At 47.1% G+C, this 17,756-nt stretch overlaps 1 protein-coding gene across 7 annotated transcripts in view; it reads right to left on the reverse strand.

Annotated features, from left to right (window-relative positions):
- Positions 1 to 4,140: 4,140 nt before the first annotated feature.
- CC2D2A (coiled-coil and C2 domain containing 2A) overlaps positions 4,141 to 17,756 on the reverse strand; it is a 121,071-nt gene continuing 107,455 nt past the window's right edge. For all 7 annotated transcript variants that reach the window (XM_066280078.1, XM_066280076.1, XM_066280077.1 and 4 more), the window contains 7 exons: positions 16,473 to 16,562; positions 14,402 to 14,515; positions 12,362 to 12,496; positions 11,726 to 11,848; positions 10,107 to 10,165; positions 8,239 to 8,416; positions 4,141 to 4,414 (listed from right to left, as the gene is read on the reverse strand). In XM_066280078.1, the coding sequence (XP_066136175.1) occupies positions 4,226 to 4,414; positions 8,239 to 8,416; positions 10,107 to 10,165; positions 11,726 to 11,848; positions 12,362 to 12,496; positions 14,402 to 14,515; positions 16,473 to 16,562 (888 nt within the window). In that variant the 3' untranslated portion in view covers positions 4,141 to 4,225. The remainder of the gene's footprint in view (positions 4,415 to 8,238; positions 8,417 to 10,106; positions 10,166 to 11,725; positions 11,849 to 12,361; positions 12,497 to 14,401; positions 14,516 to 16,472; positions 16,563 to 17,756) is intronic.

The following is a 17,756-nucleotide window of genomic DNA, read 5'->3' on the forward strand; positions in this document are numbered from 1 at the left end:
AGGGAGCGGATCTAGTGATCGGCTCTGAAATGTTCCCTTTCCCCGAGTGTTCTCTCGATTGGATTCCATTCCTGTGAACATTTGCAGAACAAATGATGGAGCCACCTCAAGCTTCTTGCAGGGCAGCTGTGTAAGCAGACCGTGTTCCTTTTTGAGTTTGTAGCTCTTAATACAAGTAGTTCTGTCCTTTTCAGTCCCTCTGGGCTGGCCGTGTCCTCTGGAGGCTGGCCGTGTCCTCTGGAGGCTGGCCGTGTCCTCTGAAGGCTGGGCGTGTCCCTCTGTGGCTGGCCGTGTCCTCTGGAGGCTGGCCGTGTCCTCTGGAGGCTGGCCGTGTCCTCTGAAGGCTGGCCGTGTCCTCTGTGGCTGGCCGTGTCCTCTGAAGGCTGGCCATGTCCTCTGGAAGCTGGCCGTGTCCTCTGAAGGCTGGCCGTGTCCTCTGAAGGCTGGCCGTGTCCTCTGTGGCCGGCCGTGTCCTCTGTGGCCGGCCGTGCCCTCTGGGCTGGCCGTGCCCTCTGGAGGCTGGCCGTGTCCTCTGGAGGCTGGCCGTGTCCTCTGAAGGTTGGCCGTGTCCTCTGGAGGCTGGCCGTGTCCTCTGTGGCCGGCCGTGTCCTCTGAAGGCTGGGCGTGTCCCTCTGTGGCTGGCCGTGTCCTCTGGAGGCTGGCCGTGTCCTCTGAAGGCTGGGCGTGTCCCTCTGTGGCTGGCCGTGTCCTCTGGAGGCTGGCCGTGTCCTCTGAAGGCTGGCCGTGTCCTCTGTGGCTGGCCGTGTCCTCTGAAGGCTGGCCGTGTCCTCTTTGGCTGGCCGTGTCCTCTGAAGGCTGGCTGTGTCCTCTGTGGCTGGCCGTGTCCTCTGTGGCCGGCTGTGCCCTCTGAAGGCTGACCTAAGCACACAGGGGAAAGAAACCTGCTTGGTTCCCTTGGAGAACTTGCAAGGAAGTCGGAGCTTACCGACCAGTTCCAGGGTCAGAAGTTTTCTTTCGTCAGGTTGACTCTTTTGTGGTTATTATACTTTTATATCTCTAAATGTTCAATAAAGTTTATTTGAAAAGTTGACCTCAGGGATTATTTCAAGGAAGCAAGCTGTAAGAATGCCCCTGCAGCGAGTGGCAGCCCGTGCTGTACTCCATCTCATCTGTAGTCACGTGAGCTGTATGGTCAACTCGTGTGACCGCGCCCTGGGCATCAAGGGGAGACCAAAGCTTGTCTCCCACGTGACCAGAAGACATCATAGTATTTCAGGTAGAAAATTATGATAATACTTATGTTAAACCATGATTAAATGGTGTTTCAGGACTTGTCTCTAAATGCTATACTTTTTTTTTTTGTTTGTTTGTTTTTTGGGTTTTTTTTTTTGCATTTTTCTGAAGCTGGAAACAGGGAGAGACAGTCAGACAGACTCCTGCATGCGCCCGACCGGGATCCACTCGGCACGCCAACCATGGGGCGATGCTCTGCCCACCAGGAAGCGATGCTCTGCCCATCCTGGGTGTCGCCATGTTGCGACCAGAGCCACTCTAGCACCTGAGGAAGAGGCCACAGAGCCATCCCCAGCGCCCGGGCCATCTTTGCTCCAATGGAGCCTTGGCTGCGGGAGGGGAAGAGAGAGACAGAGAGGAAAGCGCGGCGGAGGGGTGGAGAAGCAAATGGGTGCTTCTCCTGTGTGCCCTGGCCGGGAATCGAACCCGGGTTCTCCGCACGCTAGGCCGACGCTCTACCGCTGAGCCAACCGGCCAGGGCTAAATGCTATACTTTTAAGTTAATTTGAGCAGCGAATTTTCCCTAGGGGTCCCAGGTAATTGGGGTGCCCCCTTTTGCGTTGTCCTGTGCTGCTTGAGGTTGTAAACCATTAGATAGGACTTGTTTGGCCAGCTTGACCCAACTGGCTTCAGTATGTCTGCACTGGTCACGGGGGAACTTTTTCTACTACCCACCTTCCCTCCAGTTGCATGGGAAGGTAGCAGCATCTGTATTTAATTTTTGTACATTATCACTGTTTTATTACTAAGGGGATGGATGGTTAATATTTATTTAATGTTTATTGATTTTAGAGAGAGAGAGAGGAGGAGGAGAGAGAGACAGAAACATCAGTCTTTTCCTGTATGTGCCCTGATCAGGGATTGAACCGGCAACCTTTGTGCTTTGAAATGATGCTCCAACCAACTGAACCATCTGGCCAGAGTGGATGGTCAATTTTTTGATGATACACTATATATGCTTGGTTTAAATTTATCTTGGGTTTCTGAGATTGATTTAATGAACTATTGAAAGTGTTAATTCTTAGAATACAAGACAACAGTTAACGTGAGGTGCCTTGTGGCTCCTGACAAATGCCAGGTGCTCTGTGCTGGGCAGTGTCCTACGTACAGGTGACCCTGGAACAACTTAGATTTCAACTGCATGGGTTTTCTTCAGCATGTACCTCTGCTGGCTTTGATCTGTAGTTGGGAGTCTGGATGCAGAGGGCCAATTATATACATTGATCTACACCATTTTATATAGGGGACTTGAACATCTGGGTTTTCATATTTGTGGGGGTTCCTGGAGCCAGTCCCCTGTGTATACCAGGGAACAACTAAGTTTTTTGGGAGTAAAAAGTTATATGTGAATTTTTTTTGGGGGGGGGGTTGGTGCCTCCAACCCTTGTGTTGTTCAAGGGTCAGCTGTTTATATGTAGCGACTTGTTTAATCATTTAAATGGTGTGGTGAAGTAGGTAATGTAACCATTGTGATCTTTTATGGGGGGGAAATAGGTATCAGGTTAAGTAAAGACTCCATAGATCCCCAGCTAGTGAGTGACAGAACTCCGATTCTCTATCTAGAGTTCATGCTCTTACCCACCATGCCATTCTGTCTCTCTAATGTTACATTGATAATGACTGCTGTGTGTCAGTCCTTGAACTCTCCCTTTTAAGAGTTCCTTGCAGAGATATCCGAGGCATGTAAACACGTAATTGTAACCTAATTTGAAAGAGGAAGGCATAAGGGACTATATAGCTGAAGGGGAAAGTTTTTCCTTTCCCTGACCTTGTTTTGTTTGGAAGTGAGTTCCTATTTCAGGTACATCTGTTGTTCTTAGCTGGGGCTCAGTTAATATATATAGGGCATCATGCAATATCTGGAAACATTTTTGGTTGTCCCCACCTGGCAGAGGGGAGAATATAACTGGAATCTAGTGGGCAGAGGCAGGCCATTGATGCTTCTAAATATCTTACAACACCCAGGGCAGCCCCCAACAAGAAATAACTTATATGGCCCCTAGTGTTAGTAGTGCTTCCGTTGAGAAATCCTGCTTGATACATTTCTGTCTGGTGTGCATCTTTTTATGTCAGCACATACTTTAATCCTCTCCACTGGCTTAGTGTAATACTGTCTGTCTGACCGGTCTTGGCCTGGTTGGGCTGCTGTAGACTGGACGTCTTAAGCAGCATTGCTCACAGCTCTGAAGGCTGGGAAGCCCAGGGGCAAAGTGCTGGCAGGTCTGGTGGCTGGTGCTGCTCATTCTGGCGTGCAGCCAGCCAGCTGACCATTGTGTGGGGCCCAGAGAGAGAAGGCAGCCTCTCTCCTGTCCCTTACTAGGGCACTAATCCCATCTGAAGGGCTCCACGCATGTCTCAGTCACCTCCCAAAGGCGACATCTTCAAATATATACCATTCACAAAGGTACTGAAATTCCACTTCCAAGTAGGAATTTGGGAGAGGACAGCACAAATTTTCAGTCCATAACAATGTCTTATTTTTTTAAACTACTTCTATTTTGATGAATATATTCCCCCCTTTCACTAAAATACTCTATTCCTTCAATCAGTGGGTGTCTGTTTGTACACGTGTGCGTATGTGTAGTTGCTTAGTATTTCTGTAGGGTATTGTCTTAGGATGTATTTAGCATTAAAAATAAAAATTTTATGTGGCAAAGTTGTTCCTCTTTCCCTCAGAAAACTTGTGCTGTTTTGCTGGGTCTTATAAGTGTGACGGGCACGGGTGGACACGCACGAAAGAAGGGTGTCCCAAGTCGGAGGCGAGCCGGTATGTAAACGTGGTGGTGTGGAGCCCCCTGTGTGGGGGCACCGGTGGTCACGGAATTTAGGGTACAAGTGGCAGAGACGAGGCTGACTACTAAATAAAAACACTTTTTTTTGCATAGTTTGAAAATTTTATTTCATTTGCAAATGATTGGTGTGATCGATCAATATCACTTAAAAATACCCTCATTTTACATGATATAAAAAATTACCTGTTACGTATAAGGGAGGCAACATAGACCCAAACAGAGAAGACATGTCTGGGATATGGATGGACATAGACAGCTAGAGCAAACTCCACGTGGGGAAGGTCAATGCTGTGCACTCCAGTGCTGTACACGGCTTCGATTAAAGGCTTCGGTTCCGAGTAGGGCATGTGAAGGGGAAATCCCGAGAACTGGAGGGGAGAAGAGAAGGTGTGGAGATGTTAGTGAGGTTCAAGATTTTACCTTTTTTTTTCTTCTACCTAAATATGCAATTCTTAATGTTCTTAATAAGAAGTCTTCCTTTTGGATCTCAAAGTTACTTAGTTTTTTCTGCTCAGCTGTATACTACCAATTCAAAAAATGGAGCCGGGCTAAATGTCCTTTTTGTTGTTGGTTGCTAGCATATTGACACCTGTCAGTCACCCTCTGTTCCCTTCCTCCCTCCCCCGATAACCCCTAAGGTGCACAGTAACCCATGTAATTCCAGGGGCCTGGGTCAAGCTAAGCATTGCGTTCTATCCCTCTGGCCACAGCGGTTATCTCTAGGGTTGGGGTCATCAAAGTGAGCCTCCATGTGAGCTTTGCAATAACCGCCCCAGAGGCGCTCCTGCTTGGGCAGTGTGTGCGTGTTGTCAGCAGGTGTGTGCGTGTTGTCAGCAGGTGAGTGCACGTTGTCAGCAGGTGGGTGCGTGTTGTCAGCAGGTGGGTGCGTGTTGTCAGCAGGTGAGTGCGTGTTGTCAGCAGGTGTGTGCGTGTTGTCAGCAGGTGTGTGCGTGTTGTCAGCAGGTGAGTGCACGTTGTCAGCAGGTGAGTGCGTGTTGTCAGCAGGTGTGTGCGTGTTGTCAGCAGGTGTGTGCGTGTTGTCAGCAGGTGTGTGCGTGTTGTCAGCAGGTGGGTGCGTGTTGTCAGCAGGTGGGTGCGTGTTGTCAGCAGGTGTGTGCGTGTTGTCAGCAGGTGTGTGCGTGTTGTCAGCAGGTGGGTGCGTGTTGTCAGCAGGTGTGTGCGTGTTGTCAGCAGGTGAGTGCGTGTTGTCAGCAGGTGAGTGCGTGTTGTCAGCAGGTGGGTGCGTGTTGTCAGCAGGTGGGTGCGTGTTGTCAGCAGGTGGGTGCGTGTTGTCAGCAGGTGGGTGCGTGTTGTCAGCAGGTGGGTGCGTGTTGTCAGCAGGTGGGTGCGTGTTGTCAGCAGGTGGGTGCGTGTTGTCAGCAGGTGGGTGCGTGTTGTCAGCAGGTGGGTGCGTGTTGTCAGCAGGTGGGTGCGTGTTGTCAGCAGGTGGGTGCGTGTTGTCAGCAGGTGGGTGCGTGTTGTCAGCAGGTGTGTGCGTGTTGTCAGCAGGTGAGTGCGTGTTGTCAGCAGGTGGGTGCGTGTTGTCAGCAGATGGGTGCGTGTTGTCAGCAGATGGGTGCGTGTTGTCAGCAGGTGGGTGCGTGTTGTCAGCAGGTGGGTGCGTGTTGTCAGCAGGTGAGTGCACGTTCTCAGCAGGTGAGTGCACGTCAGCAGGTGAGTGCACGTTGTCAGCAGGTGAGTGCACGTTGTCAGCAGGTGAGTGCGTGTTGTCAGCAGGTGAGTGCGTGTTGTCAGCAGGTGAGTGCGTGTTGTCAGCAGGTGAGTGCACGTTGTCAGCAGGTGAGTGCGTGTTGTCAGCAGGTGAGTGCGTGTTGTCAGCAGGTGAGTGCGTGTTGTCAGCAGGTGAGTGCGTGTTGTCAGCAGGTGAGTGCGTGTTGTCAGCAGGTGAGTGCGTGTTGTCAGCAGGTGAGTGCGTGTTGTCAGCAGGTGAGTGCGTGTTGTCAGCAGGTGGGTGCGTGTTGTCAGCAGGTGGGTGCGTGTTGTCAGCAGGTGAGTGCGTGTTGTCAGCAGGTGAGTGCGTGTTGTCAGCAGGTGTGTGCGTGTTGTCAGCAGGTGGGTGCGTGTTGTCAGCAGGTGGGTGCGTGTTGTCAGCAGGTGTGTGCGTGTTGTCAGCAGGTGTGTGCGTGTTGTCAGCAGGTGAGTGCGTGTTGTCAGCAGGTGAGTGCGTGTTGTCAGCAGGTGAGTGCGTGTTGTCAGCAGGTGTGTGCGTGTTGTCAGCAGGTGGGTGCGTGTTGTCAGCAGGTGTGTGCGTGTTGTCAGCAGGTGTGTGCGTGTTGTCAGCAGGTGAGTGCACGTTGTCAGCAGGTGAGTGCACGTTGTCAGCAGGTGGGTGCGTGTTGTCAGCAGGTGGGTGCGTGTTGTCAGCAGGTGAGTGCGTGTTGTCAGCAGGTGTGTGCGTGTTGTCAGCAGGTGAGTGCACGTTGTCAGCAGGTGAGTGCACGTTGTCAGCAGGTGAGTGCGTGTTGTCAGCAGGTGAGTGCGTGTTGTCAGCAGGTGAGTGCGTGTTGTCAGCAGGTGAGTGCTGCTGGAACTGTTCCCATGTTTGCTACGAGGAGACAGGCCCTTGTGGCTGAGGCCATCCCATCGAGGAGGGCAGCCCTGCAGGAAAGCTGATGGGAACTGGCCTCTACCTTCTATTTAAATGAGCCAGGACCTGATTTTTATTGCTCGAGGATGTTTGAACTATGTTTTCTATTACTTGAAAATATCCTGGCTGAAAACCTGGCCTTAAAAGGTAAAGGATATGTTTAAGTCAGTGAATAGAATTAAATGTCCCACTTCATATTGCCCAGCACGGTGCACTGTCTTAGTTTGGGGCCGCTTTCTAGCTTTATCCAGCTATGGACACAGCACTACCAACAGGCAGTTGGTGTATATTGAGGATATATTGTCTATTAATGAGAATTTTTCTTAGCAATGGAAAGGAATTAGTATAAAGTCATTTTTTTAAAAAGCATGATTGAGCGGTTAGTTTCACCTTTGTGCACAGTTGAGTCTAACATGAATTAGCCAGATGTTTTCAATTTTATTTAATACTTGCAATGTATTCTATAAAAGTTTCTTTTTTTATCTATAATCATCTTATAAAAATGGTATTTCCACTTTAATGAGGTATTTTACTACTTAATGATAGGTTAATTACTGGGATTTGAACTTTTAATCACCTTTTTCAGTCTGTGCTGCTTCATCCATATACTTTGTAGTGCAATGTAGGATTTTTAAATTTTGGAGTTACAGTCAGCTTTTAATACCATTCTGCACCAGTTTCGGATGTACAGCAAAGTGGGCAGAAAACCATGCACACTACGTAGGGGGCCCCCTGCTGCCCAAAGCACCCACCTGGCCCTGTACCCAGTTCTCGACATTACTGACTATTCCCCATGCTGCAAGCCGCATCTCTGTGGTGTTCTGCAGCCAGCGGTTTGTCCTGCTGAATTCCTCCACCTTTTTCACCCAGCCCCCCCCCCCCCCACGGCTGTCAGTTTGTTGTCTCTATCTATGAGCCTGTTTCTATTTCAGGGGTCTCAAACTCGCGGCCCGCCGAACAATTTTGTGCGGCCTGCAGACTAATCCACGAAGTTCAAAATATTTTGGATAAAATCAAGTAAGCCTAGGGGCCTACTTGTATTTTTCATTTCTCTAGCATCCTAGCTAGATATTAGCTTAGTTAACAGCAGTTGTGATGCGAACTACAGTTTCTGGTCGTTTTGTGACACTGAGTAAACTGCATGTACGATTGTGCTTGTACTGATTTTTTTTTGTTTTCAACAGTGAGAAAAGTGTTGCGTAACAGTTGCCTTTTGTAGACCTAGTGCGGCCCGCGGAACGGCTGTGATCTTGCTCTGCGGCCCACATGCTGAGTTGAGTTTGAGACCCCTGGTCTATTTCATTCAATTCCACACATAAATGGAGTCATACAATACTTGTCTTCCTCTGACTGGCTGATTTCACTTAGCATAATGCTCTCCAGGCCCATCCATGCTGTCACAAAGGCTAAGATTTCCTTCTTTGTACAGCTGAGTAGTACATTGTGTAAATGTCCCACCGCTCTTTTGTCCACTTGTCTACTGATGGGCCAATGTAGGGATTTTGATGCCGAGAGCCCAGGATGGAGCCATTTCACGTTAGGAACAAGGAGACCCACAGGTCCAGCCGAGAGCCGCGCGCTCACCCTGTAGTCCCCCAGCTGCCTGAGCAGTTCTGCCCGGTGGTCGTCCTCCACGTCCCCTCCGCGAGTGCCCTCTAGCCGGGGCAGGAAGTGGCGCAGCGCGGAGGTGCAGTACCGGTTCCACCGTGTCAGGTGCCGGGGCCGCCAGTCCATGATTTTCTCCTTCAGTATCTTCTCAATCCTGTTTGTAAAGAGTCAACTTCATTTTTAGCTGATTTGACGTCTCCCTGGTAAACAAAAATCCAGTCTGTATGTAGTGGGGATTTAGGGGATTACATGACTGCGCGACCACATTTATGTAAGCGGCAGTTATCATGCCTTAGGCACAGTGGGTACCTAATGTGGGCTAATCCCTGAGGATCCAACAGTGCACACAAGAGATCCCCGCCCTGAAGGGCTGTATGTGGCCGGGATGGGAGGTAGACCTGTGAGTGGGACGGAACAATAGCCTAAGGGCCGCCCACACCAGAGGCTGGAAAGGCAACACAGAGAAGGAGCACCGCATAACGGGGATAGCTAAATTCAGTATGGCCAGCGGAAGCTTTATTATCATGAAATGCTTTATCATTTCGTCTGGTAACATACAGACAAATTAGACCCAGGCGCAAGGGGTGGGGCTTACGCTGAAAGCTTCAGCCAGGCTGTGAATGCCGCAAATGATTGCTTCCACTGACTTCTACTCATGGGGGTTGTTTTTCTAAATTGCCTTAAAACTGCCTTTAGAATCTCCACCATCATTGCCACTTACGTTTACTTTTATAGATAACGCGATGGATGCTGGGTCCAAAGGGCTTGTGAAGCATACACCCAGAATGAAGTGAAATTGCTAGCACTTACCGAGAGCCCTTATTCACTAGGAACTGTGCTGGTGCTTTTTGTACATTTTTATTTAATCCCAACAATAACCCCTGCGAGGTAGGGGAATATTGTCCCAATTTTACTCAGGAGGGAGGATTTAAATGGAGACCCCGCCGGTCCTAAAGCCTCCTGTGTGTCCCTAACCAAACACGGTGTTGGAACCCTGCCAGCTCCCTGTCCCTCAGGAGATCCCAGATCCCCTTTCTCGTTTGGTTCATAACACACTTCGTTTTGTGCTGCGTTTCGAGATGGTCTGAGCAAGAATGGCCTCATCTGTCCGTATTGGAGAAATAGATGATGTGAGTCCAATCAATAGTATCTTGCAACTAATAGAAGAAATTTTATTTCTAGTGGGGCATCCCAAATGAGGCTTTATTTGAATTTAAAATTGAGAGCAAATTGGTGTTTCCTAGTAGTACTACTTGCAACCAGGCCACGTTTAGCCTTGTGTAACTGGCCCTGCTGCTCATCACAGAGCTTGAGACAGTCAACACAGGCTCTGAGGTCAGACCTGGCGGGCTCAGAGCCCCCTCCATCACTGAACAAGGACATGGACCTCTCCGAGCCTCAGTTTCCGCATCTGTGAAACTGAGAAAATAAGTTCTATTTTGCAGGACTATTAGGTTTCTGGGGAGTCAAATAGGTTCTTACAAGCCTTCTTTCTCCGTGTTTTAGGGTTATAAACTAGCAAGCCACTAATCGGACAAAAGAGGCATATGTAAACTGAGGATTATGATGTGTCTGAACAAGACCCGTAAAACATGACAAACTCTAATCTGAGGTAGACGTTTTGGAGAACTGCCTAGCATTGTGGGTTCACTCTGTCCCACCCCGTGCCGATGCTCAAGTCTGAGTCATCGGATTTTAGAGATCACATCTGTGCTTGGGGGCTATAAACATGAATTAAAATTTAATTGCCTAAATTATTTCACACTGCTGCCGCCCAGAATCGTCTGGTTTGGAATTATACCCCTAGTGACAGAGTGCATGTGAATTTCTGGGCATCACGTGACCTGTCCTGTAGCTCCGCAGCGGCCGCTTTGTCGGTACCCTGGTAAATAAGCTCTTCTGGCTGTAAAAGAGGAAGTGGCTCAGAAATTCTAGAAATCACACCTAATTTGAATAGCTACACAACCTTTTCTAAATCTTTTAAAAAAAATTTTAAATTATGAAACCTTAGACAAATTCAATTAGATGTAATGCTATACTAATGCCAATGTACCCATGACCCACTTTAAAGTGAGACATCACAAATAAATTACAGGGCTGTGTAGTTTTTCTTTAATTTCCCTTCTCTCTTGTCACAGAAGTAACCATGACCTGAATTTGTTTTCTAGATTTTTCATTCGTTCTTCATAAAGTAGCTACTATGTGTCAGGCACTTTTATAGATGATGGGCATACAGCTGTGAATAAAAATCCCTGCCCCCGTGGTGTTTACACTGTAGTGCAGGTAGGCAATATGATAACACGTGTTTATGATTTTACTACAGACATATCTAATATCCCTAAAGGATATGTTGGGTTGTATTGTTTGCATGTTTTCTAAACTAGGTAATTTATACTATGAATATGCAACTTGCTCTTCCTCGCTTAACATTATATTTAGAAAGAAGAGCATAAATACATTTTTAGAGTGCTTATTAGAATTAATTACTATTAGTCCTGGCTGGTTAGCTCAGTTGGTTAGAGCATCATCCCGAAACATGAGGGTTGCGGGTTTGATCCCTGGTCAGGGGACATACAAGAACCAACCAATAGATACATAAATAAATGAAACAGCAAATCAATGTTTCTCTTTCTCTGTCTCTCAAATAAATTAAAACAATAAACAATTAATATTTATTAATTTGTATAACAAGAAATACTCCATATGTACCATAATTTATCGCTACACTGTTCCAGTTCTTAAGCTATTGCAAACATCATTCCTATGAGAAATCTTGTATATGTCATCTTGTACACATGGATGAATTTCTCTAGGGTATGTTACCTTTCACATATGTGTATACTGGTTCATGACCTGATGGTATATTTCTTATTGTGATTTGGGCTCAACTAAGTTTGAAAAATAAATATTTTAGGCAAAATATCTAAGAGTAGAGAATTAAGGGTCAAAAAATATCTGGCTATCCAGTACAGTGATTTCAAATTCTTCACTCCCTTTGTCAACATTTAATTATTATTTATAAGAATTATAACTGGCCTGACCAGGTGGTGGCACAGTGGATTGAGCGTCAACTAGGACACAGAAGACCCAGGTTCAAAACCCCAAGGTCGCCGGCTTGAATGAGGGCTCATCTGGCTTAAGCATGGGCTCACCAGGTTGAGCATGGGGTCGCTGCTTGAGCGTGGGATCATAGATATGACCCCATGGTTGCTGCCTTGAGCCCAAAGGTCGCTGGTTTGAGCCCAAGGTCACTGGCTTGAGCAAGGGGTCACTCACTCTGCTGTAGACCCCTGGTCAAGGCACATAAGAGAAAGCAATTAATAAATAACTAAGGAGACTAAGGAGCCGCAATGAAGAATTGATGCTTCTCGTCTCTCTCCCTTTCTGTCTGTCCCTAACTGTCCCTCTCTGTCTCTGTCAGACACATATACAAAATAAATAAATAAAAGTAAAAGAATTATACCTGAACACTGGAAAGGCTGGGATATGGAAGACTTCTTGAAAAGAAAGATTTCCATAGCTTGGGCCTGGTGACATCAAAACTTATCCTTAGTGGGGAGTCATATCGTTGAATATTAAACCAAATCTAAAAAAGACCAGACTAAGTTAGCATATATGGTGTTAGATGTTTATGTGTATACATGTGTCTGCATGTGCATGTATGTATGGAGAACAGATCCCTGCTTTGTACAGTACCCTCCATCACTAAATGGCTCCCCAAAGTGGGTGCAGCCAGAGTTACCTGGTGGTACCTGGAAATTTCTCTTCCAGAGAAACTCAGTTTTCTCAGGCAATAGCTCAAAGCGCTATGAGTGAGACTTTGGAAGAGAAAACTGAAGACACAGCCAGGACATAACCCCAGGTCCTCTGAATCTAATCCTATATCCTTTCTTTAGCTTCATTCTGCTTCTTTGCAGGTCGGGTGACTAATTCAACCAAAACTTTTATTTAGGACAGTTGTGTAACTGTGCCTGACACTGCAGTTCTTTAAATGGTATATGTGTATGTTTATAAAATTTTGGGGATACATAATTTAAGTAGGTCACTTAAAAAAAAAAGCACAGTCAGCCAACCATGTTTAAGAGACGTGAATACTTACATTATCGGGACCTATTAAACAGCCCACACTTTTTAAGGGACAGAATGTGTCAAATTGTCCGTAAAAATGTCCACTGCAGGGGTTCCATATTAAGTAGTGGCTCTGCTCCCGAGTTAGCACATAGGCAGTTGGGCCCTGAAGGAAAACAGCCATTAAAAGAGTTTCCAAGGATGGAATTAAGGTCAAGAATACCTTGGCCAAATAATTTATCGTTTTAGTTGGACTCCTAATATCTAAAATCCATGGCTAACGGTGAAAATTAGTTTGAAGTTCTAGGTTGCACTGGATTTAAGTGATAAAATCAGTGTTTAATTTTGAAGAATCCTTGCATCTGCTGCTGGTGCAGTTTAGTGAACAAACAGGGAGGTTGTGTTGCTTAACCAGTATAGCTTAAGATTGGCCAAAGGACTATTAATGGAAGTAAGCGCTCACTACATTTTCCTTTTAGAGTCAGTAAGACTGCCTTCCAAGAATTTAGAAGGCTGATTATGTCTGAATATGACTTCTATTTCTAATACAGTAATATTAGATACACACTTATCATTAGGTAAATGCATAGAGGATAATTTGACAAGATAGATACCGAACTGCTAACAGTGACCACAGTGGAGGAAGGTGTGGGGTTGGGGTTGGAGCCTGAAGAAGGACTTAACTTTTGCCTAGAATACGTCTATATTATTGGGTTCTTATTGTACAATGAGCAGTTTTTCATTTTCTGCTCGTGTATGGTTTCCTTGCATGCTCACCTTAGCCTTCTGGGAAAGGGAAGGGTAAAAGTCGTTACCCCATTTTCCCTGTAGAGCTGTGAGTTGTGAAGTGACTTGCTCAGTCACACAGCTCAGGAGGAGTGGGCAGAGCCTTGAAGCCAGGCCCTGGGACTTCCTAGCCCAGTGATCTTTTCCTTGTACCGGGCTATGTGGAAGATACTGATGGAGAATGATTTAGGATTCGGATACGATGCTACCTGCCCAGCAGCAACCTGTGCTATTTAATTCCTAGATTCTTGGAGCCCAACAGCCTCTTTTTAAAACACTTTTTGGCCTGACCAGACAGTGGTGCAGTGGATAGAGCATCAACATGGGATGCTGAGTACCCAGGTTCGAAACCCCGAGATCACCAGCTTGAGCGCTGGGTTGCCAGCTTGAGTGTGGGATCACAGACATGACCCCATGGTCTCTGGCTTGAGCCCAAAGGTTGTTGGCTTGAGCAAGGGATCACTGACTTGGCTGGAGCCCCATGGTCAAGGCACAAATGAGAAAGTAATCAATGAACAACTAAGGTGCCGCAACTATGAGTTGATGCTTCTCATCTCTCTCCCTTCCTGTCTGTCTGCCTGTCTCGCTAAAAACAAACAAAAAAACCCCACTTTTTGGATAAGCTGCTGCAGTCCTTGTGAATTTTCTAACTTGTACCCAGAATTACTCCAATGTGCCCCAAATTTAAGGATGTGTGCAGTGGGATGGGGAAACAAATTCTAAGTCATTAAGTCTCCAGCCTAATAAAAGTAACAACGATACTATCAAAATACAGTCGCTAACATTCTCTGCGCCTGTGGTTGTCCGCCTTGTTCCCTCTACCCGCAGGTGAGTAGCCATCATTCCTATGGAAGCAGTGGGGGGTGCAAGGAGAGAGTGCTGACTCCCCCACTCCTGCTCCCCTTCCCTCCGTAGTATGTGAAGACCACCAGGTCATGGAGGGACTCAGAATTCTTAGTAGCAGGGGCAGGACGAGGCTCGTATCAAAAGGACAGAGCCAGGTGGGGCTTTGTGTGGGAAATGGTTCAGGTCTGAAAACAAAACAAAACAAAACAAAAAAAAACCCAAAAACCCAAAACAAAAAAAACGATCTGAAGCGCTGCGCGCACGGAAAACCATTCCGCGTCCTATCACCGGTTCTCTCCGCCTATAAAGGGATCTCTGGGCCGCTTCCCTTACAACTCAAAGGATAGTTTATGAGGATCGGTCCCATTCGCGGTCTGGAATGGAACACGACCGTGTTGGCCAGCCACACGCCTCTGTCCGGGGCAGGCCCCGGGCTCACCTCGGGAACAGCAGTGCCCATCACGAGCCAGGCCTTCCTGCCCAGCGAGAGGAAGTAGTTACACAGCAGGACCGCGTGCTCCTCTTCGTCGCCCGCCAGCAGGTCCAGAAATTGCTGACAAAAAGCAAAACGTTAGGTGGCGTTGAGGGACTGCTCAGCTCTGCACTGGCGGTACAGGATTTTTAAAGAGTCATTGTTACAATGTTTGCCTGAAAGAATCTGCCCTAGTTTTGAAATTTATCCCCAAATTTTGGTACATTTTAATTCATTAAAAACCAAAGCCCTTGTAGTGGGCACGGTGCTTTCCCAGCCATTGGTGACATGGATTTCTAGACTCAATTAACAGTATGGGTCCAGGCAGACAAGTTTCAGAGTTTTACGCTTCATTTGGAATGTACCGTATAGATGACAGCTCACTATGTGCTGAACACTTTTATTTATTAAGTCCCTTGGCTGTCGCCTCCCCCTAGCGTGCGGAGCCGTGCCTTGCATGCCCAGCTTCTGAAAAGTTGGCTCCAGTTACGTCCCGGGTGCTTCTCACCTTCTCTGGGCACCGGACCCCGGGGAGGCGACAGCAGTGGCTGGGGGCGGGGCGCAGTTGGCCGTCACTGGCACAGTCGCGCTGGGCCACCACCTGCGGACCAGATCTGGACACTCAGGCACTGGAGATGGGGGTGCTGCTTTTATTTCATTTTTAAAGGTTTTTTTTAAAAATTGAATTTATTGGGGTGACTTGCTTAATTGATTACACTGGTGTCAGGTGCACAATTCTACAATACATTTATCTGTATTACATTGTGGGTTCACCACCCCAAATCAAGTCTCCTCCACACTTTTTTTTCCCTAATTTTGTTTTTCAGAGCAGTTAGGTTCACACTGAAGTAGGGATAGGTACAGAAATTTCTGGAATAGCCCCTGACCTCACACACATGCCCAGCCTCCCTCATCAACAACCCCCACCAGAGTGGCGCCTTTGTTATGAACCTACAATGAGGCATCATAACTACCCGACGTCCATAGTTGACATTTGGGTTCACTCTTAGTGTTGGACAGTCTGTGGGTTTGGGCAAATGTACAGTGACATGCGTCCATGTTACAGTGTCACACAGAGCAGTTCGCTGCCCTAAACATCTGTGTGCTCCGCCCACTCCTAGAGCTCTCCCCACCCTGCCCCCTAACTGTTTTAAACACAATACATTTCATGCCAGAGCAGCCTTGGAGGGGGTGTGGGGGCACAGAGAGGTGAGGTCAACCCAGGAGGTGGGGAAGCCAGCCTGGCTCTAGGGCTCGTGGACTTTTTTTGTTTTTTGTATATCTTCTTTTATAGTGTTTCCAGGTTGTAGAAATGTTTATCTCTAACATTGTCAACATGATGTGGCCAAAATATATTGGGGAACAAAAGCCTTTAAAGTGTACTTAAATTTCTTTGGTTTAGAGCTACCCTCCAAAGGGAGTTGTATGAAATGGTTTAATTCGATGCAAACACAGTGCAACATGAGATCCAAAACAGAATGCATGCCAATGATACATGTTGGTTCCATGTCACCAGAGATCCTCGGGCAGTTACGTGGCAAAAGTAGATTGTAAGCTCCACAGAGGGCAGGCTTCCTTCACTCTAGCCAGAACTCAGTATAGGCCAGACACGTGGCAGGTGGCCCAGAAATACAGACGGGATGAGTAAGGAGGTGGCATGCCTACAGCAGCCCACAGACGAAGGAATATACGTCTTCCAAATGTAATAGATGATGTATTTATGATTTTTTAAAAATGAATAAAACTGGGACATTGATAAGGCAATACTAGGAGGACAGATTAGCATTAAGACATTTAAAGTGTCTTGGTTTTTCTAATTTCTTTGTGCAAATAATTTTTTAAACTTTTGATCTTTGGGCAGATTGATCCAGAAAGAAAAAAATACTTCAGAAGTCAGCTCATCCTACTAAACAGACGGCCCACTAGAGGTTTTTTATAATGACTAATGAATAATGCAGTTTAAAATTATGCAAGCCGTTCAGCTGACACTCCGAGAAGTCAGCCCACACTTGTCAGGCTGTGAGGAAGTGCTACTTACATCAGACGTGCTCCACAGGTCACAGAGGCCAGCGAACGAGACAGTGTCCGGCAGGAAGGGGATCAAGGACACATAGCGAGCCACCAGTTCCTGTTTAAACAAAATTGAAAAAATAACAATTTCTAATAAAATAGAAAGCGGGATCCTCTACTTTATTTCCTGCAGGAAGACTCATCTATCATAACATCATTCATGGGCACAATATGAAACGAATGCTTACAAAGTGCTTCTGAGGTGTTGTGTCAATATTAGCCTGTGTAATCCTCCAGTCACCCTATGGAGAAGGTCGTGGGTATTGTTGGGACAGATGAAGAAACTGGCTCCTGTGCCTCTGTGAAAAGTCTTTATCATTCTCCCTGCCGCACACCCCCATATTTTAAAAATTGATTTGTAGGTGGGTTTTTTTTTTTCATGTTCTATCTACTATTCCTGTGCCTGTTACATATATTGTAAATATCCTCTCGATTTGGGGCTCATCTTTTCATTTTCTTCTTTTTTTTTTTTTCTGAAGCTGGAAACGGGGAGGCAGTCAAACGGACTCCCGCATGCGCCGGACCGGGATCCATCCGGCACGCCCACCAGGGGGCGAAGTTCTGCCCATCTGGGGCGTCGCTCTGTTGCGACCAGAGCCACTCTAGCGCCTGTGGCAGAGGCCAAGGAGCCATCCCCAGCGCCCGGGCCATCTTTGCTCCAATGGAACCTCGGCTGCGGGAGGGGAAGAGAGAGACAGAGAGGAAGGAGAGGGGGAGGGGTGGAGAAGCAGATGGGCGCCTCTCCTGTGTGCCCTGGCCGGTAATCGAACCCGGGACTTCTGCACGCCAGGCCGACACTCCACCACCAAGCCAACCGGCCAGGGCCCCGCCTTTTCTTTACTAATCTCCAACGCCAGCCTTGTCGTACGTCAGGTTTCAGTGGATCATATCTGAGTGGCTCTGTCCTGGAGCTTTTATTCTCTTTGTTGTCCGTGTGCCAATACCATTTTACCTTAATTACCAAGGCCCTATCAGTAGTCTGGATGTACAGATGGCAAATCTTCCCACTGGAGTCCTTACCCTTCGGATTATCTTGGCCATTTTTGACACTGTGCACTGCTGTCTAATATTAGAATCAGCTGGTCAGGTTCCACTAAAAACTAGAAATCTCTTTGAACAGTAGTCTTTCTTTGTCTTTTATCTGGAAAGTTAACCCCTTTGCTTTGATTCTGATTACTGGTAAATATTTAGACTATTCTGTGCTTTTTATTTCTTGTGCTTTTCCTATACATTTCCTCCTCCTCACTCTCTT

Source organism: Saccopteryx bilineata, chromosome 5 (genome assembly GCF_036850765.1).
Source record: "Saccopteryx bilineata isolate mSacBil1 chromosome 5, mSacBil1_pri_phased_curated, whole genome shotgun sequence".
Taxonomy (NCBI): domain Eukaryota; kingdom Metazoa; phylum Chordata; class Mammalia; order Chiroptera; family Emballonuridae; genus Saccopteryx; species Saccopteryx bilineata.